This window comes from Arvicanthis niloticus, chromosome 24 (genome assembly GCF_011762505.2).
Source record: "Arvicanthis niloticus isolate mArvNil1 chromosome 24, mArvNil1.pat.X, whole genome shotgun sequence".
NCBI classification, from domain to species: Eukaryota; Metazoa; Chordata; class Mammalia; order Rodentia; family Muridae; genus Arvicanthis; species Arvicanthis niloticus.
In genome coordinates, this window is record NC_133432.1 from 15,405,764 (window position 1) to 15,430,715 (window position 24,952).

Consider the following 24,952-nt stretch of genomic DNA (forward strand, 5'->3'; position numbering starts at 1 on the left):
TATCTATCCATCCATCAATCCAACCATCCATTACCTACCCACCCATGTATCTATCCATATACCCATCCATCCTTCTATATACATACATACACATTCTTTCATCTATCCATCTATTCATCTATCCATCCATCCACCTATCCACTTGCATATATACACATTCTTCTATCTATCTATCTATCTATCTATCCATCCATCAATCCATTACCTACCCACCCATGTATCCATCCATATACCCATCCATCCTTCTATATACATACATACACATTCTTCCATCTATCCATACACTCATCCATCCATCCATCCATCCATCCATCCATCCATTCATCCATTCATCTACATACATACACATTCTTTCATCTAGCCATTTATCTACTCATTTACCCATCTATTCATCCAAATGCTTATATACACATTCCTCCATCTATCCATTCATCCATCTATCCATTCATCCATCCATCCACTCATCTACCCATCTATACATCCATCCATCCATCCACTCCATTTGCTGAACTCTTACCAGGAAACTGGTGATGTGCCATGTGTAAAGCTCAGCAGTTGTTGCCTTCATGGAGTGAACAGTGTAGTGAGGGAGACATACCTTAAACCTCAGGAATGAATAGACAGTTGTAGACCTTAGAAGTCCTGTGAGGACAATCCCAGAATGCTCAGAGGGAAACAGGAGGGGTGAGTTTTTAAGGTCACCACAGCCTTGCCAAGCCCTGCTTTTTGATACTGCTTTTCTCCTTCCTCTAAAAACCTACCAGGTGGACGAGTATGGTACCCAGCAGCCCATCGCTTTGCTAAAGCTGCTGTTAGAAAAGGGCTACTTATATGACCGTGGGAAAGAACTCAACTGTAAGAGTATCCGTGATCTGGGCTTCATCGCTGCAATGGGGAAGGCAGGAGGGGGCCGTAACGAGGTGGACCCCAGGTTCCTCTCATTGTTCAGCGTCTTCAACGTCCCTTTTCCATCAGAGGAGTCCCTGAACTTGATCTACTACTCCATTCTGAAGGGCCACACCTCGGTAACTGGGCTTTCTTTACACACAAGGAGGACAATGTGGGGGGGGGGGCCTGATTTATGTGTGTGAAGGCCTGATTTACTTACCCTAGAGTAGGGTCTGTGCACTTGAGGATTCAGCCAGAAGGGGAGCAGGAGGACCTCTGAACCTTGCCTGATGCTGTTTTAACCACAGATGATGGTCATATCCCACATACCCCATTGTCAGAGGGCTGAAACTGAGAAATTCATGGAATGAGAAGATTCATTATTTTAACCATTTTAGCAGATGCAGTTCAGAGGCACTTTTGGTCCACTAAGTCTTGGCTAACTATTCTCACTGTGTAAATAGAACTTTAAAAAAAAATCCAACAGAAACCTGTACCCATTATAAGATCTCATGTATCCCAGGTAGGCCTTGCATCTCTTTCAGCCCCTAGAAGCCGCTCACCTGCTTCCATCTCCATGGCCCCATATGCCTGTGGTATTCCACATCAGTGGGCCCTGGAGTCTGGCTTTTCTCACTTAGCATCAAGTTTTCAAGATTCATCTGCACGCCAGTGTTTCATTACCTTTCCTAATCACATACTGTTCGGTCATAAAAATTCACATTCACCTATCCATTCTCCTGCTGATAACACGGTGGATCTTTTCATTTTTTAAAGACCTTTAATGAGAGCATTGGCGGTGTGAGCAAGAAGCTGACATTCTGCACATTAACGCTTTACAAAAACATCGTTCAAGATCTGCCTCCCACCCCTTCGAAGTTCCATTACATCTTCAACCTTCGAGACCTCTCCAGGGTGTTTAATGGCCTTGTCCTTACTAACCCAGATCGGTGAGTTTGTGGGGGGAGTTGTTTTTCTAAAATATACCCTAAAGACATGATGGCTTTTGTTAGGACGTACCAACGAATCAGATAGCTCAAAAAAAAAAAAAAATGCAGCAGTGAGTCACATGACATCCTTGATTCTATTGATTGAGAAACAGGTAAATGCTTAGGACAGTGACTCTCAACCTGTGCGGCACAACCCCTTTGGGGGCCGAGCAACCCTTTCACAGGGGTCTCCTAAGACCATTGAAAAATATAGATATTTACATTATGAGTCATAACTGGCAAAATTATAGTTCTGAAGTAGCAACAAAATAATGTTATGGCTGGGTGTCAACACCACATGAGGAACTGTACTAAAGGGTCACAGCATTAGGAAGGTTAGGAACCATTCGACTAGAGAGAGAATCAGCAGGGTTTTTGTCATTTTTTGGACTACATATGAAGTTCAAGGCCCACCTGGGGTCCATGAGATCTTGTCTCAGAAAAGTCAAAACCAAGAAGGGATGGAGAGAGAGCTGGGGATGGTGCAGGTCCAGTGTGAGTTCAGAACACAGATCTTCAGAAGCCATGTAAATGCTGGGATGGTGTGTGGGCTCTCCTGTCATTCTAGCAGATGCCCCAAGGCAGGCTGGCTAGTGGGACTACCCTTATCCGAGAGCTCTGGGTTTGAGATCCTGCCTCAAAGAATAAGATGGGACAGGGGTAGAGGTGGAGAATCATTGCCTTAGGGTAACAGCTGATGTCCTGAGACCCTGCAAATGGGGCTTCTTGGTCCCTCTGGTGGTCGCCCTGGAGCCTCACCCGCTCAGCTCAGACTGGGCCTGTGTGGATATTGTGGTTCATTTGATACAGTATTTCCAGCTGAGTGGAAGATGAGCCAGTCTTCAGGAGTTGCCAGATACAGCCCAGAAAGAATTAGGACTCTATAAAAACAGCCTCGAGAACATCAGACTCCCACTTCCCCTGCCCCTTTTGGTCTCTGTGGATCGGCAAGAGCCGAGCTGTGTGGATTTGTGCCAGGAACTGGAAGCCTTGAAGAACAGCAGAGCTCTCGACGCATGCTCTAACCTGGCTTGGAGTGCGAGGGTCGTTTAAGAGCAGTGGTTCTTCTCGTTCCTAGTCTCCTGGGTGGGATGATGGCTTTTTGTCAGTAACTAGAGAAAGTTCTGGAAATACGGCCAGGAAAAGGAGCCGTTCTGAGGCTGACCTTTTGTTGTTTTTCCAGACAAGGTTTCTCTGTGTAGCCCTGGCTGTCCCCAAACTTGCTTTGTAGACCAGGCTAGCCTTGAACTCAGAGATCCACCTGCCTCTGCCTCCCGAGTGCTGGGATTGAAGGCGCGTGCTACCACTGTTCAGCAAGGCTGGTTTTAAGTTCACACATCCTAGCATGTACGCATGAGCTTTGAATAGTGTAGGGAACTGATGGGAAGGTTCCATTTCTTCCTTGTGGTAGGAGGAGCTGTGGGTGAGGATTTCGTGGCCCTGTATTTAATTTGCTTATAGGGATATGGCTTTTGTGTTCCCCCACCCAGCTAGGCATCTTCCTCCCCAGAGGACCTGGTGACCAACAACATTGTCCTCTCCTGTAGGTTTCAGACAGTGTCCCAGATGGTAAGGGTGTGGAGAAATGAGTGCTTGCGGGTTTTCCATGACCGGCTCATTAACGAAGTAGACAAGCAGCTGGTGAGCATGCGCAGCCACCTCGGCGGGTGGGAAACCCCGTGCAAGGGCTGAATAGAATGCATGCCCATGGGGCCAGCAAGATGGCTCAGCGGGCACTTGGGGCCAAGGCTGATGAGCTGAGTTCCATCCCTGGAACCTACGTGGTGGAAAGAGAGAACCGACTCCCGGAAGTTATATTCTGACCTCTACACATGACCCCCTCAGCACAAACAAATAAATGTAATTTAAAAAGCAACAAGAGAGGACTTAGAAAAAAACGAAACCAAGAGAAACCAATGTAAACCAACGTATTGCTTAGACAGGATGCTCACAGCAGCAGGATAGGCGCCCACGGGGAAGGTCTAGGTAGATTATCCCACTGATAACGGCAAATTCTCTTCCTGCCAAATGTATGCAACCGCGGAGCTGTCTGTGGACCTTAACCCGCTTTTGTCTCAAGGTGCAAGATCACATAGAGAACCTGGTGAGGGAACATTTTAACGATGACTTCGAGGTGGTGATGAGGGATCCCATCCTGTTCGGGGACTTCCGGTTAGCTCTGCAAGAGGGGGAGCCACGCATTTATGAAGACATCCAGGACTACGAGGCCGCCAAGGCACTGTTCGAGGTGTGGACCGCCCACCTCCGTCTTGTCCTCCCAGAATATCGCACACCCAGTTTGGGGTGTGTTTGGGGACTCCAGCGGCTCTCTTGTCTGTAATGAGCTGTGGCTCCCTCTAGCAGGTTGATACCCAGCAGACTTGAGATATTTATTTATTTATTTATTTATTTATTTATTTATTTATTTATTGAGACAGGGTTTCTCTGTGTAGACCAGGCTGGCCTCTAACTCTGAGATCTGAGATCTGCCTACCTCTGCCCTACCTCTTCCCCCCCCCCCCGCCCCCAAGCGCTAGGATTAAAGGTGGCCGCCTGGCTAGATTCATTTTATTTTTAATTATGTATGTGGTATGTGTGTGTACATGTGAGTGTAGGTCCCTGTAGGGACCAAGAGAGGGTGTTCGAGCCCCGGGGCCTGGAGTTACAAGCATTTGTGAGCCACCTGATATGCATGCTGGGAACTGCACCTGGGTCCTGGAAAGAGCAACACCTCCCAGCTGAGACATCTCTCCTGCCCCACCATGAGCCTACTGCACCCTCGATGCATGTGGCCCCACATGTCTTAAGGACTGCATTACTTCCTTAGCCGTGGATGCTGGGGAAAGACAGATAGCTCTTTTCGTTTTTTATCTTTCCTGGTGAGAAGGAGAGAGAGTCTGTCTCTTAAAATGCGTCGGGCTCAGGGATTCTCTCCACTCAGGAAATCCTCGAGGAGTACAACGAAATCAACACCAAGATGAACCTGGTGCTGTTTGACGATGCTCTGGAACACCTGACCCGCGTGCACCGCATCATCCGAATGGACCGAGGCCACGCGTTGCTGGTGGGCGTGGGTGGCTCCGGGAAGCAGTCATTGGCCAGGCTGGCTGCCTTCACCGCAGGCTACGAGGTGAGGAGGATGCTGTGTACAGAGTGGGGAGCGGGACCTGCTGTTGTCCTTGTCACCTGAGCTTGCAAAGCATCTAACTCACAAGAGACTGCAAGCTCAAAAGTCAGACTGCAGCTGCACCCGTGACCGTAGAACACAGAGGAGCCTTGAGGGGTGGGGGGGCGTTCCTGACTGTCATACACACTTGAGCTTCCAATAGCTCCAACTTCCTAGGGTTCCTACAGGCACCTACATGTATGTGGTTTATTTACAGATATATAAGCCCCCACACATGTAAATGAAAATCAACAGATTTTTTTTAAAGATTTATTTATTTACTTTATATATGTGAATATACTATCACTGACTTCAGACACACCAGAAGAGGGTATCAGATCCCTTTTCAAATGGTTGTGAGCCACCATGTCGGTGCTGGGAATTGAACTCAGGACCTCTGGAAGAGCAATCAGTGATCTTAACCACTGAGCCATCTCTCCAGCCCAACAGAAAGGATAAGACTGCTTTGTGGAGCTGGAATTCGAGATAATGGTTCACCCTTTTAAGTGTGCACGCAGGTACTTTGTCTAGTTGCAGATCCGGGTGACCGTCACCTGCCTTTGCTGCTGCAGGTGTCCTGTTTTCAAAACCCCATGACTCTCAAGACACCAAGTCCCTCCCTTGCCTTCCTTTCTCCAGACCCGTGTTCTACATAGGAGCATGGGAATTTTTATGCTCGTACCCTGACCCATGTGTGCAGCACACACTGGTCACCTGTCAATCATCCGGCTTCCCTGCCTGTGCCCCTCGTGTGGTGTAATGTGTTTGGGGGCATGCAAACCCACATGCTCTCCTACTGTGCTCAGCGCTTTCCCCCTGCCTCAGCAGCCACGACCTGTCTGTTTCCTCAGGTGTTTGAGATCCTGTTGAGCCGAGGCTACTCAGAGACTAACTTCCGGGATGATCTGAAGAACCTGTACATGAAGCTGGGGCTGGAGAACAAGATGATGATCTTCCTGTTCACAGACGCACATGTGGCTGAAGAGGGCTTCCTGGAACTCATCAACAACATGCTGACCTCAGGTACTGCCTGCCCAGTGGGCACCCATGTGACAGGAATGTCCGTCCCTGCCACTGCAGCCCGAGATGGCGCTGGCAGTCTTTGGTTTGTCAGGGTGGGGCATCCCTGGGCCCTCTTCCTATGCTTGTGTTGGTTGCTTTTCTCATTCTTGGGACAGGGATGGTCCATGTAGTTCCTGAACCTGAAGCCATGTGTGTCTCAGCTCTGTGAGAGACCTTGCCATCCACACGCCAGATTTTGCAGGCAATATGAGGCCCAAGACCTCTGCTGTCCTTGAAGCCCAAAATCTGGGGTGTGCAGGGCAGGGGTGGGTTTCCCAGGGAATTGGAACCGTGATTATGAGGGGAGGGGAGCCGCACAAAACAGGGCTTGGAAGAGGTTGTGTTGTCTCTTACCCGTGGGCCTTCTGCAAACTGCCCAAAGGCGAGCTCATTCTAACATCCCTGCATGGTGGTCACAGTGTGAACAGGTCCACAATGTACAAACTCATCCTTTCCAGCTTGTAGAGGCTACCCTAGCCCAGGGCTCCTTGGCTCATGTAACCTTACTCTTTGCTTCTGTCCCCCACCACTGACTTCTGTTTCTCACCCTTTCCTGTGACAGCATTGGGCTGCCTGTGTCCTCAGCCTTGTCCTAACTGTAAAGCCTCCTCCCATTTGGGAGGGAGCATAAGGAAACATGCTTGTAGGTCGTAGGGTGGGGGTGAGGATATCTTTAAGGGGGCATTATTCATGTTCTCCCATTAGGAAGAGTGGCCAGGGCACTGCTGGAAAAAAAAAACAAAAAAACTTCAATGTAGAGAGTCCCATGTACTGACGTCAGATGGAGAAGAGACATCAAGCCAGGGGTATGGTGATCTCATGGGCAGGATTCAGGAGTGCCTGGGATGTAGTAGCTCAGTAGTAGGGTACTTGATTAGCATGTGTGAGGTCCTGGGTTCGATCCCTAGTACCAGCAGAAAACATACACACCTATGCTGGGCATAGTAGTACATGTGTGAACTCCCATCACCCAGAATGTAGAGGCAGGAATGCTGATTCTCATACAGCTTGGGTCCCAGAAAATTAGGTAGGGGTCATAAGGGTGTGACCAGCACGTGGGAAGAATCAGGAATCAGGTGGTCTAGGCTCTCTGATGGAGGAGTGGCAGCATCCAGGAGCTGAGTGTGTTTTGATGAAAAGGAGGCAGGGTTATTAGATACAGATAAAGAAAGAGGCGGGGTTTGTGGTACACACCTGGATCAAGGAGGTGGATTTAGCTGATTTCCATAGGAACGGTCTCTGCAGAGCAGCAGTCTCCAGGATGTAAGCATGGGGTGGGGGGACTATGGTGGACATGTTCAGCCCATTGTCAACAATAGTATTCAGACCAGAGGAAGGCTTTACAATTTCCATGTGGCTAAGGTCCCACTAGTTCTTAGCATGCACATGTTCATGTCGAACAACACACATTCACTCAGGACTTCTTGCTCCTTACATAGGAGTGTCAGAAGTACAAGGTCATCCTCAGTTATATAACAAGTTCAAGGCTAGCCTAGGCTACATGAGACACCCCCCCCCCCCCAATACACGCACACACATAAAAAAAGAAACCTAAACCACAAACAAAAAAAGAGAGAAGCACTGAGATACAGGACCTTGTGGGTCATTCAAAGATGAGACGACATTCTCACTGCCTGGACATAGTCTATGTGCTTTCTGGCCACCCGTGGGGTCTGCTCAGAGTTGAGGGAAGATGTAAGGCTTTTTTAAGAGGAGCAGCTTTGACTACAACGTGAACTCTGCACAGAAATCCCTTGACACAGGTGTCTTGCCATCTAAAGCACAGACACTCATAGTCATCCAGCCCCTGTCCCTGCACAGTGTTTGCCCAAAGCCTTACTGGCATTGAGGACAGGGCTGTACTTTTCTGTGGGCCTGCCCTTGGGCCTTGTAGGATCTGATACTGTATAACTGGCTATTCCCACTGGATGCTGGACCATCTCTGTTCTATTTTTATTTCTGTTGCTGTGACAAATGCCCAGAGCACAATGCGACTTAGGGAAGGGAAGGTTTATTTGGGTTACAATTCCAGGTTAAAGTTCTTTTTCTGATGTGGGGGAGTCAGCAGTAGGAGCTTGAACACCTGGTCATATCATATCCACAGTCAATAATGCTCCCAGTGCTGCCAGCTTCCAGCTTTCTCTTGCTATGTAGAATTAAGGACCTCTGTCTAGGGAATGGTGCTGCCCATGGTAGGCTGAGTCACTGTACATCGCTTAACACACTAACTCATCTTATACAGATAGTTAGTGGATTGAGACTCTTTTCCCAGATAATTTAACATTGTGACAAGCTGATGTTTAAAACTAACTAGCTCAGTCCTTTCAAATTGTTACAATGCTGTCTAATTAGATATTGTCCAATGTTTACTGGGAAGCAAATCCCCCTGGTAAGAATCCTGCTGCAAGAAACATATGTACATGGGTTTTGATGCCCAGTACAGTCCTCAGGGTAGGAAAGGGACACTTACTATCCATCCTGAAAGCTCAGAGACCCCTCTGATCTTGGGTGAGTACTTGTGTGTGAGTATGGACCCCAGCCCTTGTCTTTCACTGGCACCTGCTGCTCTTCCCATCATGCCTTGCTTCATCACCTCCTTTTCCACTCAGGGAGGTCAGAACTCAGAGACCTAAAAGCCAGTTTCACCTACATCCTTGTCCTCTAGGAATGGTCCCTGCACTCTTCGCTGAAGAGGAAAAGGACAACATCCTTGGTCAGATTGGCCAGGAGGCCTTGAAGTTCGGCATGGGTCCAGCCAAGGAGTCCGTGTGGCAATTTTTTGTGAATAAAAGCGCTAACAACCTACATATTGTCCTGGGCATGTCACCAGTGGGAGACACCTTGAGGACCCGGTGTAGAAATTTCCCAGGTACCTTTGAGCCGAGCCTATAAATCCTCACCATTGCTGCATTATGGTGTGTGTATGCATGCTGGGGACCTCCAAACTCCCACCAGTAGCGTCACATGGGATGTCATACCGAGTTGAAAGTTGGCCTTGCACTGTAGGCACACCTCCTTGGCCCCTCTCAGTTCTCAGTAGACATGGCTGGTGTCTTCCTGGCAGGTGGTATGGGGAGGGTACCCCTCTTCTCTCTCACAGTATCACAATGACAAAATGCTGAGACATAGTCACACTTGGGTGTAACAGCTAAGCCACCACTCTGGAAGACACCGAAGACTGTGCACTCACTGGAGTAGTTCTGGGTTGCAAAGTGATCCTCTTTCTCCTTTCTCTCCAAGGCCTTGTGAACAACACTGGTATTGATTGGTTCATGCCCTGGCCACCACAGGCCTTGCACGCAGTTGCCAAGTCATTTTTAGGTAAGCTACCACTATAGTGGGGATTGCTTGGTAGTCTCCTAAAGAATCTTGTCACTGTTCTGACTGAATCTTGGCCCAGTAGATTGGTTCATCATAGATACCCTATGATAAAAAATAGGTTTCTATTGTTAGTATAGGGCTTGGGGTTATATTTTGCTCTAATCCAAAGGGATCAGAAGTCTTCACTGCAGGGCCTACTGCCAAATGTGGCCCCCTGATTGTTTTGATGACTAAAGTTTTATTGGCCCACACTTCATGAACATTCTGTCTTTGGCCTCTCCTACACCACATCCTTGCCAGAGAGACAGTGCCATTACTGTTCAGCCCTTTGTAGGGAAAATGTCCCAAAGGTGACTAACATGGAGATGCCAACATAGGCTCTCTTTTAGTTTAGATCTAATTCGAAAGGATTTGTAACCAGTGCCACTGGGTAGCTTTGTAAATAGTTTCAACCTTACCAATATGCATCCAACAAACTCAATAAACAAACAGCCCTTCTACCCAAAGCCAGAGCTGTAATTTCAGTTACAATGCTGTTCTCCTGGGAAGGAAGCCAAGAGGACATTTGTGGTGATGGTGTGACTCAGAGTCTGGCAGACTGCTCCTGTGGAGGTCCTGTAGTGTCAAGCAATATCTGCTTCCGTCACAGCTGCCAAATTCTGACAGTGTGCTTTGAGAGCTCTCCGGGACCAGATGTAGACAAGTTTGGCTGTGTTTCAATAAAACTTTATTTACAAAATACAAGTGGTGGGCCGGCCGTGCTTGCCCCTGTGGAGCTGTGGCTGCTAGCCCTGCCATGGCTTCGCATGCTAGCTCCCAATGTGTGCAAGTCATGCTGCTACCTTCCCAGCATTCAGTGTTTCAGTTCTATACATAAAGCTATCCACAATTCATTTACAGTTGCTTCCCTTAGAACATATTCCCTGAAGCTCCACTTGCCATATTGGATGCCCGTGGGCCGAGTTTTTCAGGCATGCTGTGTGTAGTCTGAGTCACAGACAGATCTGCAGAACCCGGACACCTTCTCCCCTCATGTTCTCCCCGAGCCTGTTGCATCCCAGGCCATCAGCATGACCCAAGAGAAGAGATTTGTTTCTGGGAGAGATCACCAGTCATTCTAGTAGACTCCTAGGAAGGGCCCCCTTAAACACCAGTGTGTGCTGAACATTGGAATCTGTCACAGAATGGCTGAGTCCACCTACCCAGCTGCCATGGGTGGGGTCTGTGTGCTGGGCTTGGGGATCAGGGGTTGGTTTCCAGTCCCAGTCCTGAAGCTTGAGTTTCTGCTGTTGGTACCTGAGCCCTGGAGAAAGGCACAGAGCTTCCTGGCCCCAGGGCAGAAGGATTGGCTTCTGTGTTAGAGAAATCACCAGGGACAGATCACAGGTTCAGGAAATTGCCACAAGTAATGGCTGCCTACTTCCTATTTTCAAATTAAGTTTTCGGTAAAATCGCATTTTGCTTAAGGGAAATATGTCTACTGTAAGCTTTCCCTTTCTGTCCATCTTAAATGTACTTGAAGCACTGATTACACTCATGTCAGGCAACCACCGCCTCCATCTGTTTCCAGAACTTTCCATTCTCCTCGACTGAAGCTCTGCACCCATCTAAACAGTGACTCTTCCCTCCTCCTAGGCTCTGGATACCTCTAACCTGCTTCCTGTCTCTATGAACCTTCCCTGTGTCTATGTATGTCATGTAAGGGGACCTATGCACATTGCATCTTTGTGTTTAGCTTCTTTTTGTAGAGTGTTTCTGGAGGCTCACTTAGAATGTAGCCCTGCATTTGGTCCTTTTTCATGGCTGAATAATACTCCACTGAATGGGCATGCCACACTGTTACTGTTCACCTCAGATGGACTCTGTTATTTTCTCCTAACCACTCTGCTGCTGTGAACATTGGTGTTCACAGACCTTTTGGAGGCTCTAGGTCTGGTTCTTTCGGCCACACTTCTGTTAGTAGAGTTCTTGTATCTGTGGGTTAATATTTCACTTTCTGGGGTTCTGTTCTCTTTTGTTTGTTTTCTGCAGTGCTGGAGCTGCCCCCCAGTCCTCCTTTTCTGTTTCTAACCTTCACTTTTTCTGCTCCTTCCACTGCAGGGGATAACTCCATGATTCCCAGTGAGAAACTTGAAGATCTCGTGGAGCACGTCGTTATGGTCCACCAGTCGGTAGGTGAGTTCAGCAAGCAGTTCCAGCAGAAGCTGAGGCGCAGCAACTACGTGACTCCTAAGAACTACCTAGACTTCATTAACACCTACTCGAAACTGCTAGATGAGAAAACCCAGTACAACATAGGTGAGCGGGGAGAGGTGTGGGCAGGGCAGGGGTGCGGAGGCAGGGTGTTATGGCATCGTCTTAGGGTTTTACTGTTATGAACAGACACCATGACCAAGGCAAGTCTTATAAGGATGACATTTAATTGGGGCTGGCTTACAAGTTCAGAAGTTCAGTCCATTATCATCAAGGTAGGAACATGGCAGCATCCAGGCAGGCATGGTGCAGGAGGAGCTGAGAGTTCTACTTCTTCATCTGAAGGCTGCTAGCAGAATACTAGCTTCCAGGCAGCTAGGATGAGGGTCTTAAAGTCCACGCTCACAGTGACACACCTACTCCAACAAGGCCATACCTTCTAATAGTGCCACTCCCTGGGTCGAGCATATACAAACCATGACAGGCATGGACAGCTCAAAGCTTATGTTTGGGTCAAAATAGAGCAGATTTGGCTTTTGCATTTGGGGGCAGGTCATTGCTGAGGGTGGGACACTGCATGATTTTAGTTCCTTATGGCCCTGTGCTTGCAAAGCTGTTTTCTATGCCCTAGATGTCCCCTGGTCCCCAGCGTGCTCTGTTAGAAAAGGGCTATTTAGGAAGGGCTGTCCGGGGCTGCTGGCTAAGAGATGTACTGTTACCAGCGTGGTGGTGGTGTGGGCTTTAAATCCCAGCACTCAGGAGGCAGAGGCAGGCGGATCTCTAGTTCGAGGCCAGCCTGGTCTATAGAGCGAGTTCCAGGGCTACACAGAGAAACCCTGTCTGGAAAAACAAAACAAAACAAACAAAGGCACACTGGTTTTTACCCGTTGGTTCATGTTAGCAAATGCCACGCAGCCTAGGAGCAAGGACAGGGCTATGGCGTCTTGTAGAAGAGAGTTCTTTTCCTCTTGTTGGTTGGGTCCCAGCGAGGCTAATGCAAGGTCCTGCCCCAGAGCCTGACCACTGACCCTGTGCTGTCTGCCCTCCAGCACAGTGCAAGCGTCTGGAGGGTGGGCTGGACAAGCTGAAGGAGGCTACCATCCAGCTGGACGAGCTGAACCAGAAATTGGCAGAGCAGAAGATTGTCCTGGCCGAGAAGTCGGCTGCCTGTGAGACCCTGCTGGAGGAAATCGCCACCAACACAGCCATAGGCAAGTGCCTGCAGTAGGCTATCAGCCCTGGGGCCAGTCTGTGCCTGACACTGGGACTTCCAAGATACTGCTGAGAGACCAGCTGTGTGGGCAGCCATTAGTAGCAAGCCTCAAATGCCAGATCACAGGACACTCTCCCTGAGCGTCCCTGTTTAATTTTTAAACATTTTATTTTTAGTGGTGTTGCCTACTCATACCAAGCACTGTGATAATTCACCACACGAGCTCAGTATGAGGCATGGCTTCTTATGAGGTCACCAGATACTGGAACAGGTCTATCCCCAGGCCAGTGTGACCTCATCTTCGGTAACAACATCTTTTCTAATAAGGTCTCACTTTGAGGCTCTAGTGGCTGTGAGCCTAGAGGCCACTGTCTGCCCCTTGTGCTCCCTGTCACCTCTGAGCTCGACTTATGGGAGATGCCCATCACTTAGAGGCAGCCAGCCAAGGTACAAGCCAGTGACAAAGTGAAGTCAGGCTGTGACCGGAGTCACCAACAGAGAGAATGGTGAGAGGAAGTCACACAGAGGGACGGTACTCCCTAGATGGGGCATCTCTAGGGCTGGACCTGACCGAACATAAAGAGGAAGGGTTGCTAGAGAAGTAGGGGTGGGGTTGGGTGACGGAGAGAGAAAGGGCCAGTGAGGTGGCTCAGTGGGAAAGGGGCTTGCTGCCAATCCTTCTGACCTGAGTTTGATCCTGGGACCCACATGGTAGGAGAGAACAGATTCTGTGGCATGCAAACACAAACACATTAAATGTTAGAAGAAGTTTTTTTTTTTTTTTTGACCAAGGAGGAGGGCAGACACTGGGAGACAGACAGACCCATCAGACCCATTTCAGTCATCTAAAGTCAGAAGGCCGCCTTAGGTCCTTGGCCAGCAGTGTCCAGGCAGGTGGGGCAGACATAGGATCAAGTGGGTAGGACACAGAAAGAAATACCATGTAGGGTCCTCTCTGTGAACTTCTGAGGTCAGTGAATTGGTGAGAGCCCCCTGGCCACTCCCCAGTCCATGGCTTTAAGGTTTGTAGGAGGCATAGCTCCATTCTCAGCATCGCAGCATCTCACCAGCCCCTCCCCCTTGCAGCGGAGGAGAAGAAGAAGCTGGCAGAGGAGAAGGCCATAGAGATAGAAGAGCAGAACAAGATCATCGCTGTAGAGAAGGCCGAGGCTGAGACAGCTCTGGCTGAGGTCATGCCCATCCTAGAGGCCGCCAAACTGGAGCTGCAGAAGCTGGACAAGTCAGACGTGACTGAAATCAGGTACCAGCCACCACCTTCGCTCCCACCTGCATCCCTGGAGCTCTCTCAGGGCCTGCCTCATGCTCACCCCACCCCCTTTACAAATATCGAAGAAGAGAGGCCCCTGAGGCCATGTGGGTGATTCGAACTGAACCTGGGTCCTATGAAAGGGCAGACAGTGTTTCTAACCACTGAGCCACCTGGTTACCCCCAAGCCAGAGAGTTTAAAGATACGATCAAAGCAACCAGCTTTACAAGGTTCTGACTGCAGGGTCTGGAGCATGAAGGTTGCCTATATATCCTGCGGTATCTGTCTGCATTTTAATGAGTACCATCGTGTCTCTGTTTCCTGCTGTCTTCCAGGGTCAAATGAGACCCCTCCTGGGCCATCTTCCTCCCTCTAGGAACTAGGCGTCCTCTACTCCCAGGCAGTGACCTCCAGGGAGCCCTTGTGCCTGCTTCTTGTTTTTCCCAAGAATTCTAGCTAGGTCCTGGCCTCTCTGAACACGGGCCCTCTTGTCCCCCAGGTCATTTGCGAAGCCCCCGAAGCAAGTGCAGACAGTCTGTGAGTGTATCCTCATCATGAAAGGCTACAAGGAGCTTAATTGGAAAACCGCCAAGGGCATGATGTCCGACCCCAACTTCCTGCGGTCCCTGATGGAGATTGATTTCGATTCTATCACCCAGGGTCAAGTGAAGAACATCAAAGGTGACTGGGGGCTGGAAGGGTCCAGGCGAGGGGTGTGGCCGGGGTGTCACCTTAGCCACGTAGGTGGAGCAGGACCATGGCTGTCCACCTGGTGACACAGGGACAGAGGCAGCTGCCATTGGCCCATATGCAGTCAGCTCAGCAGTGGGTCTGACTCTTCTTGGCAGAGAAACAAGAATTGATGGGAACCTGGCCCTGCCTCTGTGTGGCTCAGCACTTTCCCTTTGTGCCTCCTCCAACTCCATAGGAACCTGGAGATCGGGGGAGGGGGAGGGCAGTGCCATCTGCCATCAGCAAGATGTTGTCTCTGGCCAGAGAATGCCCAAGTTCCCTGCCAGGAAGTCCTCACAGAGCACATTGTCAGAGCTGTGTGCAACCTTATCCGTGAGCTGGGAGAGAGCCTGCCTAGAAGGCATGAGACCTGTAATTTAGTCACCAGCACTGGGCAATGTGGTGGTTGCCACCTGCAATTCCAGCACTTCCGGGCTGGAGGCAGGAGGATCAGGAGTTCAAGGTTCTCAGTTACATATTGAGTTCAGGTCAGGCTGGACTGTGAGATTTTGTCCAAAGAAGGGAAGAAAGGAAGGAAGGAGGGAGGGAGGGAGGGAGGGAGGGAGGGGGGAAGGAAGGAAGGAAGGAAGGAAGGAAGGAAGGAAGGAAGGAAGGAAAAAAGGGAGGAAGGAAGGAAGGAAGGGGAAGAGGGGGTTTGGCGAGATGGCTTAGCAGGTAAAGGTGTGTGTTCATAGTGCCTGGTGACCTGAATTAGATCTACAGAAGCCAGGTACAAGTAGAGAGAACTGACATCCACAAAGTTGTCATCTGACTTCACTTGATGAGTGCACCATGGCATGCTTACACGCACACACACCAAAGAGAGGGAGAATAATTTGTGTAAAGAAAGCAGAAAGCCTCTCACAGTCATGTAAGTGAAACACGGGCACAAATGAAACTCTGAAATAGCAAGGTTTCCTCTACTTGGACATTGCTGGGTGGTGGTGGATGTGACCCAAGACCCACCATAGCTATGAATCCACTCGGCTGCTTGTCTGAGCCCCCATGAATGTTCCTGTCCCCAGAACTTTGAAGGTGTCCAGTGGGGCCTCTGGGTCACATGAGGTCACACGGAGTACCAGGTGGCGGCAGTTTTACCCTCCATACCCACCTTCAACTCCACCCTGCAGGCCCCTGAGGAACGGGCACTCGAGACTCTCCCTCTGTCCATAGGCAGCATGTCTCCAGTTTTATCCACCCGGGGAGGGAGCTTGATGTCACTGTGCTTGCCCTCCAGGCCTCCTGAAGACTCTGAACACCACAATCGAAGAGATGGAAGCAGTGAGCAAGGCAGGGCTGGGAATGCTGAAGTTCGTGGAGGCCGTCATGGGCTACTGTGATGTGTTTCGGGAGATCAAGCCCAAAAGGGACAAGGTGAGCCAAGGCCTCGCTGCCCTGGGGTCAGAGTTCAAGTGTCCATAATGTTGCTGAAAAATCCTGGCAGGTTCTGACTCCAAACCACGTAAAGACTTATGAGCCTGGCCACTGGGGTCTCTCACACAGCATATGGACAGGCAGGGCTGAGGCCTGTGTGCACAGTGTAAAATAAAGATGGTCACAGCCACACCCCAAGCTGAGGTGGCTATTTAGTCTCAGCGATGTTGGCTGTCACGATGGCTTCTCCCTCCTGCCGGGGACATCCAGTGAATTGTAGAATATTTGTCAGCATCCCTGTTTCTGTCTACCAGATACCTATTGTCCCCACTCAGGAGTATGTCCAGCCATTGTCACGTGCCCCCTTTGTGGGCGGGGCCAGCCCCATAGTGAACAACTAGGCTGAAATCATTTTGAAGGGTAACGGTGTGATCCTATCAATTTCCCAGCTTCCCATGAGAACCTGAAATGTCTGGAAGACATTCTCTTGAATGCTTGACTAAAAAACACCGAGCTGCCTCTCTGTGACTTCAGGACACACAACCCGAGAGATGTCTGCTATCTTAGGGGCAGGGTATTTTTTTTTTTCTACATGAGGTTGAGCTCACTCTTATAGCTGCAAGTGGCTCAGAAGAGAAGCCACGTGATGCACAGAGGAAACAGCTCAGTGGCAAGGGTCCCTGCTGAGCAAGCATGAGGACCTGGGTTCAAATCCCAGCACCCATGTGAAAGTTAGGTTAGCCATATAATCCTGTAAGCCACCCACACACACACACACACACACACACACACACACACACACACACACACACACACACACTGGGGGTGGGCAGATATAGAAGGACCACCCAGGGTTTCTGGCCTCTAGACTATCGGGAAAACAGTAGATTCAGGATCAATTGAGAGACACAGTCCTGGGGGAACAGGGCAGAGGGTGACAGAAAAGGATATTCAATGTCTACTTCTGGCCTTGTATATGTGTGTATGGATATGCATTCACCTGAACATACTGTTAACACACACACAGAGCCATGTGTCTTGATGGTGGCCACACCATATATGGAGACACAGTATGAACACTCTTGGGACCCTTCACTGTCTGCCCACTGTCTTCATGTAGGTCAGTAGTCCTCAAGACTCCTTTGGGGGTCAAATGACCCTTTCACAGAGGTCAGAAGTATCAGGTATCCTGCATATCAGATATCTCTTTACATTGCGACTCCTAACAGAAGCAAAATTACAGTCATATGGTTGGGGGAAATCGCCATAACATGAGGCACTGTATGAGAAGGTCGCAGCCTTGGGAAGGCTGAGAACCCCCGATTGTAGGTAGGTAGAGATGGCGGGTCACCTGCTCACTGTCGTCACACAGGTGGCCAGGCTGGAGCGGAATTTCTTCCTCACCAAACGGGAGCTAGAGAAGATCCAGAACGAGTTGGCAGCAATCCAAAAGGAACTGGAGGCTTTGGGGGCCAAGTATGAGGCCGCCATCCTAGAGAAGCAGAAGCTGCAGGAAGAGGCAGAGATCATGGAGAGACGGCTGATCGCGGCCGACAAGCTCATCTCTGGTCTGGGCTCAGAGAACATCAGGTGAGGGGCGTCGCCCACTACTGAGGGGAGCCGTAATCTACACAAACGGATTGCTTGCTCCGAAGCAGGTTCCGGTTGCTCATGGCCAGCACGGAGCTGCTCACGGTGGCCTCCCTGTCCCATGCAGATGGCTGAATGACCTGGATGAGCTAATGCACCGGAGGGTGAAGCTACTAGGTGACTGCTTGCTTTGTGCAGCCTTCTTGAGCTATGAGGGCGCCTTCACCTGGGAGTTTCGTGATGAGATGGTCAACCAGGTGTGGAGAAACGACATCTTGGATCGAGACATCCCCCTGAGCCAGCCTTTCCGGCTGGAGAACCTCCTCACCGACGACGTTGAGATCAGCAGGTACCACGCTTGGCCCAGAGGGGTCTTCGTGGGCATCACCTGGGGGTGGGGGTAGGCTGTAGGCCTGGGGAAAACAGCCATTCCTGAGCAAAGGATGTTCTGGAAGGCTGACCCTGTGACCTGCAGTGTTGGGTTCATGGTGGGGTAAGTTCATCTGCTTGTGGCTGTCCCTCACAGGTGGGGCTCCCAGGGTCTTCCCCCTGATGAGCTCTCCGTTCAGAATGGCATCCTTACAACCCGAGCCAGTCGCTTCCCACTCTGCATCGACCCCCAGCAGCAGGCCCTCAACTGGATCAAAAGAAAGGAGGAGAAGAACAACCTACGGGTGCGGCCCCTCGGCCTAGAGTCCTGCCCCGGGCTCCATCCTGAACCCCACCTGAGGACCAAGCAGCCCCTTCCTCTGCTTAGGGGCTCAGGATGAAAGCACCTTTTTTGACAAAGACCATACCTTCTGTCTTTCTTTCTCTCTGTCCAGAACAGGGCTTGGTAGCCCAGGATGCTCCACTGTGTGTGTCTGGGTGGGGGAAGGAGCAGGCTGGGGAGGGAGGCTAAGGTGACAGCTTTATTTGGATGTGACCCACTTAGCAAGTCTCTTGCTCATTCAAAGCAGACACTTCTGTGGCTTTTAAAGAGTATTTGCAGAATCCTATAATAGTTAGCAAAGTCAGTTTAGAATATTTTTATTACCCCAGCCCCACCCCAACCAAGAACAATGCTGTTTCCCTTAGTGGTTGCTGCTTAGCCACTGGCAACTGCTAATATAGTTTCTGTCTCCTTGGCTTTGCCTATTCTGGATATTTTCTATGGATAGGACCATTTAGTATCTAGTCATTTGTGATTGGTTTCTTTTATGAAGTAGGGTTTCAATGATGTTATAGCAGGTATGGGTGTTTTGGTGTTTTGTCCCGACCTCTTTGTCCTCTTTACAGCTGTGTAATATTCCTTTGTATGGACACACCACATTTTGTTGCTTCACCATCAGTTGATGAACAGGGTTGTTTCCACTTTATGGTGCTGCTGTGATCATCTGTATGCACACTTCTTTTTTGTGCATGTTTGTTGGGGGGGTGGGTCATGCATGTGCAGTCAGAGGAGAACTTTGTGGAGCTGATTCTCTTCATGTATCATGTGAGTTCTAGGGATCAAACTCAGGCTTGCATGGCCTTTACCCACTGAGCCACCTCACCAGCCCTGTTTGTGTCCACATTCATGGTCCTCCAGGGCACACACTAAGAGGGGGATTGTTGGGAGTCCAGCTTTCAAATTAGTGGTCTCCAGTTTTGTCCTGTGTTTGCTTTTCTGGCCCTTGCGTCTTGACTCTCCTAGTTACTTCTGGCTCCTACACTTCTGTAGAGAGCACTTTCTCTCTCCCTCCCTCCCTCCCTCCCTCTCTCACTGAGGCCTCACTAGGCATGGCACATCCCAACTCCTGCCTCTTGCCTGCAGGTTGCTTCCTTCAATGACCCTGACTTCCTCAAGCAGCTGGAGATGTCCATAAAGTATGGGACCCCCTTCCTGTTCCATGACGTGGATGAGTACATCGACCCCGTGATTGACAATGTCCTGGAGAAGAACATCAAGACTTCCCAAGGCCGCCAGTTCATCATCCTGGGGGACAAGGAGGTGGATTATGACTCCAACTTCCGGCTGTACCTCAACACCAAGCTGGCCAATCCCAGATACTCCCCGTCGGTGTTTGGAAAGGCCATGGTCATCAACTATACTGGTAAGAAGGGACAGATCTGGCTGCAAGCATCCAGGAGCCCACCTTGAAACCGAGCCTTGTTCTCTGACGTCCCCAGTTGGTTCTTAATGTGTATGGACTGGGGACTTTGGAATGCAGTGAGCTGCAGGTGTCTGGGTATGCCTAGCCCGGACTCCAGGGTGAGCAACTGAGGGTTCTTTATCCTTTCAGTCACTCTGAAGGGCCTGGAGGACCAGCTGCTGAGTGTGCTGGTGGCCTATGAGAGGCGCGAGCTGGAGGAGCAGAGGGAGCATCTCATCCAAGAGACAAGTGAGAACAAGAACCTGCTCAAGGACCTGGAGGACTCACTCCTGCGGGAGCTGGCCACGTCCACAGGGAACATGCTGGACAATGTGGAGCTGGTGCAGACCCTGGAGGAGACCAAGTCCAAAGCCACAGAGGTGGGTACCTCTGTGCAGGCGGGAGGGGGCCCTGTCACCCCTAGTCTAGCAGCTGGGAGAGCAGCATCAACAGGCGCTTTGTATTATCTTTTCTCACCTGACTAAAAAAAAAAAAAAAAAAAAAAAAAAAAAAAAAGGCTACCTTGGGACTGGAGAGATGGCTCAGCAGTTAAGAGCACTGGTTTCTCTTCCAGAGGACGTGAGTTAGATTCCCAGAACCTACAACATAGCTTGCAACCCTCTGCAATTCCAGTTCCAGGGAATCCAATACCCTCTTAGGGCTCCCAAAGGCATCAAGCATGCACGTGATTCATGTACATGCATGCAGGCAAAATACTTATACACATAAAAGAGACCAAAGGATTGGGAGAAGGAAGGGCCACCTACATGGGGCTGTGCTGGTATAAGGGGGAAGGGATTCCTGTGCAGCTGGGCAACCTTCTCCAATTGAGAGTCATGGAAAAGCCCAGTCATGCCTACTTTAAATAAAAAGGGAAGTTAGTTCGAAAGTTATAGATGGACAGATGTGGCTTCAGGTGAGGCTGGATCCAGGACCCAAAAATACCATATAGATCACATTGCTCTCCATCTCTGGGCTGGGCCTTATGTTGGGTTGACTCCATCTTCTTCCAGTGTTTGCATGAAAGGACATGGCCTGATGTCCCCTCACGTTCAAGGTCCCCGCAGGGTCTGGTGACTCCAGGGAGCATGTCATGGTCACTTTTATGCCCCAACACTCTAGTCTCTACCACTCCAGGCCTTCTAGGCTGTATTACCTCCCTGTTTCCATGGTAACTGAGGTCCTTCTGCAGGTGTCAGAGAAGCTGAAGCTGGCAGAGAAGACAGCCCTGGACATTGACAGGCTGAGGGATGGCTACCGGCCAGCTGCAAGACGGGGCGCCATTCTGTTCTTCGTGCTGTCTGAGATGGCGCTTGTCAACTCCATGTACCAGTACTCCCTCATCGCCTTCCTGGAGGTCTTCGGGCTGTCCCTGAAGAAGTCACTACCTGACTCCATCCTTCTGAAGCGGCTGAAGAACATCATGGACACGTTAACCTTCAACATCTACAACTACGGCTGCACCGGTGAGGGGAGAGGAGGGAGCCCGACTCGGAACACCGAGACTTAGCTGGCCTTGTGCCAGCCGCTCACTCTATGAAGGGGTGTCCAGGGCACCAACTTTTAAACCACGTCTCTAGTGAGATGAGATTCATTGGTCCCACATCCCACCCCGCAAAATACCCCACTCCAGGTTTAGTAGAGGCCACAGAGCCCCTAAATCTAGGACCTCCCCATTGGGCCTCAGCCCCTGGTCCATCAGCAGTTCCTCGACCTCTCCCTCCCTCCCTCCACCCTGGCAGCCTCTGCGGAGCTTCCTGATTGAGAATACACCTGTTCTGGGCACTTCCTGTCAAGGGAGTCCCTGAATATGTGAGTCTCTTAGCTAGCCTCTTCATTTAATGCATCCGAAGCTGAGGCTTGAGCTACAGTATCAGGAACCGGCTGGTTCAGGACTGACTAGGTAGTGCTTCATGTTCTGTTTCTCTCTCAGCTGGAGGACACTGGGTGGTTTCTGCTTTTTTTGACTGTTTGGCTAGTGCAGTGCAGCTATCCACATCACAGTTCTCTCTCTCTCTCTCTCTCTCTCTCTCTCTCTCTCTCTCTCTCTCTCTCTCTCTGTGTGTGTGTGTGTGTGTGTGTGTGTGTGTGTGTGTTTGTGTGTGTGCATGTGCACACATGTGTGTGTCAGTCCCGGAGCTGGAACTCTGAGCCTCGTGCAAGCTAGGCAAGTGTTCTTCCATAGAACTCCTTCCCGACCTGAACGTTTGCTTTTGCTTTTGATATTGGATCCATACGTTCCCTAGAGTGGAATTTCTGGGCCACATGCCGGGGCTCTGACTTCTGGAGGGACTACCCAACTGTACATTCCAAAATGGCTGTACTATTGTCTACTCTCCAAATAACACTGTTTGTTAAGAACATTTTTATTCTGGACTATTCTAAACCTATGGAATGTGATCACCATCTGGCCAAGTACCTGCCCCGGCTTTGTCTATGCTATCAGCACCCACCTTTGGACTTACCTACCAGTAACCATTGCAACTGGGGCTGCTTACGTGGACCACATGCTTTTTTGGAATAATGGCTCTTATTATTATTAGTGGTCACTTCTGTGCTCTGGAAACTCCACATCTCTACCCCAGCAACTCAGTTCCGGTGTGGGGTGGAGAGGGCGACTCCTGCCCTGGTTGCACACCCTCCAGTTACGAGACGTGGGGTTCCTGTTGGTGTCACCGCGCCAGGTGCATACAGGTGTCCATCTACAGGCTGCCCTTTGGCACCTGGATGGCCATGGCCATCAGGTGCAAAAAGCCTCAAGTGCAGCCACTTAGCTATGTGGGATTCCGTTTGTTTTCCTTGGACTTGAGCGTGCAGTGTGCAAGGATCTCCGTTCCGAAGCGTGGTCTCTGTCTCCGTCTCTCCACAGGGCTGTTTGAAAAGCATAAGCTTCTCTTCTCTTTCAACATGACCATCAAGATAGAGCAGGCAGAGGGGAGGGTCCCTCAGGACGAGCTAGACTTCTTCTTAAAAGGTAATGGGGCTTGCTGGCTTGCACACTCATCCTATCCACGGGCACCCAGACATGCGTGTCCATGCACCATAAAGGTTACCAGTAGTGAAATCCCCTTCAAGCTTGGCTTACAAGAACTAAAGGTTATCTAGCAAGTCCTGCCTCAGAGACACTTCCTGGTTGACTCAGGGCACCTTTTTTCGGAGCTATGTTGAGACTGGAGGCCTGGCTATGCTGTCCAGCTGGGCTTACTGGTAACACAAACCTCCTGTGCCTCCTCACTCCTTGGTAAAGGAGCAAGAGCCATGGGGGTGCTCGCTGGGCACGGTCTGCATGCTGGGCATTGAAAAGCCCATGGTACCTGGCACCCTCTTCTCCCGGTGATTAGGGAACATTTCTCTGGAGAAGAGCAAATGGAAGAAACCATGTACCTGGCTGTCAGACCAGGGCTGGGAAGACATCATTCTCCTGTCAGAAAAGTTTTCAAACATCTTTGGGAACCTCCCTCTTGATATTGAATACCATCTCCCCACCTGGCAGGCGGTAAGTGTCCGTACTCTCCCCAGCACAGAAGCCATTCCCCACCTCCACACTGGACCCACAGCTTCCCCTTGCAGGAAAATGCTGCCAGGAGAAGCCACTCCACATGGTCCCTGGATGCACGTTTCCTTCATCCAGTCCTGCTGGCTGTGTGGGACAACCAGCCACCCCTTTGCCCACCCACATGTCAGCTATCCATTCATCTCTCTACCATCCCTGGTCTCTCTGCTGCCCCTGTCCATCTGTTCATCCATCTGTTGATCTGTCCTTCCATTCATCATCCATTCATCCATCTACCCATCTGTTCATCCATCAGCCCACCCATCCATCCAGTCATCTGTCCATCCATCCATTCATCCATTTGTCTATTATCCATCTGTTCATTCACCCATCATCTAGATATCAGTCTGTCCTTTAATTCATCTGTCCATCACCAATCCAACTGTTTCTCTGTCCACCTATCCCTCCATCATCCGTCACTCCATCAATATATCTATCACTATATTCATTCATACATCAATATATCATTCATACATATATATTCATCCATACAACTGTTCATCTGTCCATCCATCTCTCCATCACACATTTACGTATTTGTTCATCTATCTATCCATCCACTTATACAACCATCCATCCATCCATTCATCTATCTGTCCATCCATTCTTCCATCTGTCCATCTATCCATCCATCCATCCATCCATCCATCCATCTATATATCCACCCATTTATACAGCCATACAACCATACAACCATACATACATCTGTTCATCTATATATCTATTCATTTAAACAACCATTCATCCATCCATCCATCTATACATACATCTGTTTATCTATCCATCCATTTACACAATCATCCATACAACTGTTCATCTGTCTATCCATCTCTCCATCACACATCCCCCTGTCCATCCATCCTTAGAACTACTTACTAGGCACCTCATGGATGCCATGTCCTCTGAACTCCACAGAGATTGCTACTCAGCTCTTCTGGTTTTTTCCAGCTTGTGGATTTTGGTGTCCACAATGACACCTAGATCAAAAGTTCAGATCTTCCTCTCTCTTCAGTGGCACTTGGCACCTTCACATGCAAAGGGTAGCCGGTGTCATTTCTGAGCTGACACCACAGTGAGTCCTCTCTGCTTCTTGCAGTGGTACGACAAGGATTCACTGGAGCAGTTTCCGTTCCCCCTGGGCTACGATAACAACATCACTGCTTTTCAGAAACTGCTGATTTTACGTTGCTTTCGAGTAGACCGGGTATACCGGGCTGTGACTGACTATGTGACCCTCACCATGGGAGAAAAGTGAGTGTCCCTCCCCCAGACTCACAGGATCAGGGTTAGCCTGATCTAAGGGACCTGGTGGAGAAAAGTGAGTACCCCTCTCCCACATTCACAGGCTCAGGGCTAACCTGATCTAAGGAAACCTGATCTGACCTCCTGTGTAAAGATGCAATACCCTAAACAAATACGGAGGGCCAAATTCAGGCAGAAAGGGTAACTTAAAAGTTTTCTAATATTTTAAACTATGAATTTGTGTATG

The 24,952-nt window shown here is 49.8% G+C and overlaps 1 protein-coding gene across 5 annotated transcripts in view; it reads left to right on the forward strand.

The window, feature by feature from the left end:
- The window catches only part of Dnah10 (dynein axonemal heavy chain 10), a 112,712-nt gene that overhangs the window by 77,730 nt on the left and 10,030 nt on the right, over positions 1-24,952 (forward strand). For all 5 annotated transcript variants that reach the window (XR_013107065.1, XM_076922919.1, XM_076922920.1 and 2 more), the window contains 22 exons: positions 765-1,025; positions 1,666-1,838; positions 3,425-3,518; positions 3,958-4,125; positions 4,819-5,007; positions 5,895-6,066; positions 8,771-8,974; positions 9,346-9,426; positions 11,527-11,724; positions 12,669-12,830; positions 13,919-14,093; positions 14,600-14,781; positions 16,070-16,206; positions 17,579-17,796; positions 17,924-18,145; positions 18,323-18,470; positions 19,592-19,871; positions 20,061-20,290; positions 21,103-21,376; positions 22,780-22,884; positions 23,252-23,406; positions 24,560-24,714. Coding sequence is in view for 4 of the 5 variants with exons in the window: in XM_076922919.1 (XP_076779034.1) it covers positions 765-1,025; positions 1,666-1,838; positions 3,425-3,518; positions 3,958-4,125; positions 4,819-5,007; positions 5,895-6,066; positions 8,771-8,974; positions 9,346-9,426; positions 11,527-11,724; positions 12,669-12,830; positions 13,919-14,093; positions 14,600-14,781; positions 16,070-16,206; positions 17,579-17,796; positions 17,924-18,145; positions 18,323-18,470; positions 19,592-19,871; positions 20,061-20,290; positions 21,103-21,376; positions 22,780-22,884; positions 23,252-23,406; positions 24,560-24,714 (3,983 nt within the window). In the remaining variant the exon portion in view is untranslated. The remainder of the gene's footprint in view (positions 1-764; positions 1,026-1,665; positions 1,839-3,424; positions 3,519-3,957; positions 4,126-4,818; positions 5,008-5,894; positions 6,067-8,770; positions 8,975-9,345; positions 9,427-11,526; positions 11,725-12,668; positions 12,831-13,918; positions 14,094-14,599; positions 14,782-16,069; positions 16,207-17,578; positions 17,797-17,923; positions 18,146-18,322; positions 18,471-19,591; positions 19,872-20,060; positions 20,291-21,102; positions 21,377-22,779; positions 22,885-23,251; positions 23,407-24,559; positions 24,715-24,952) is intronic.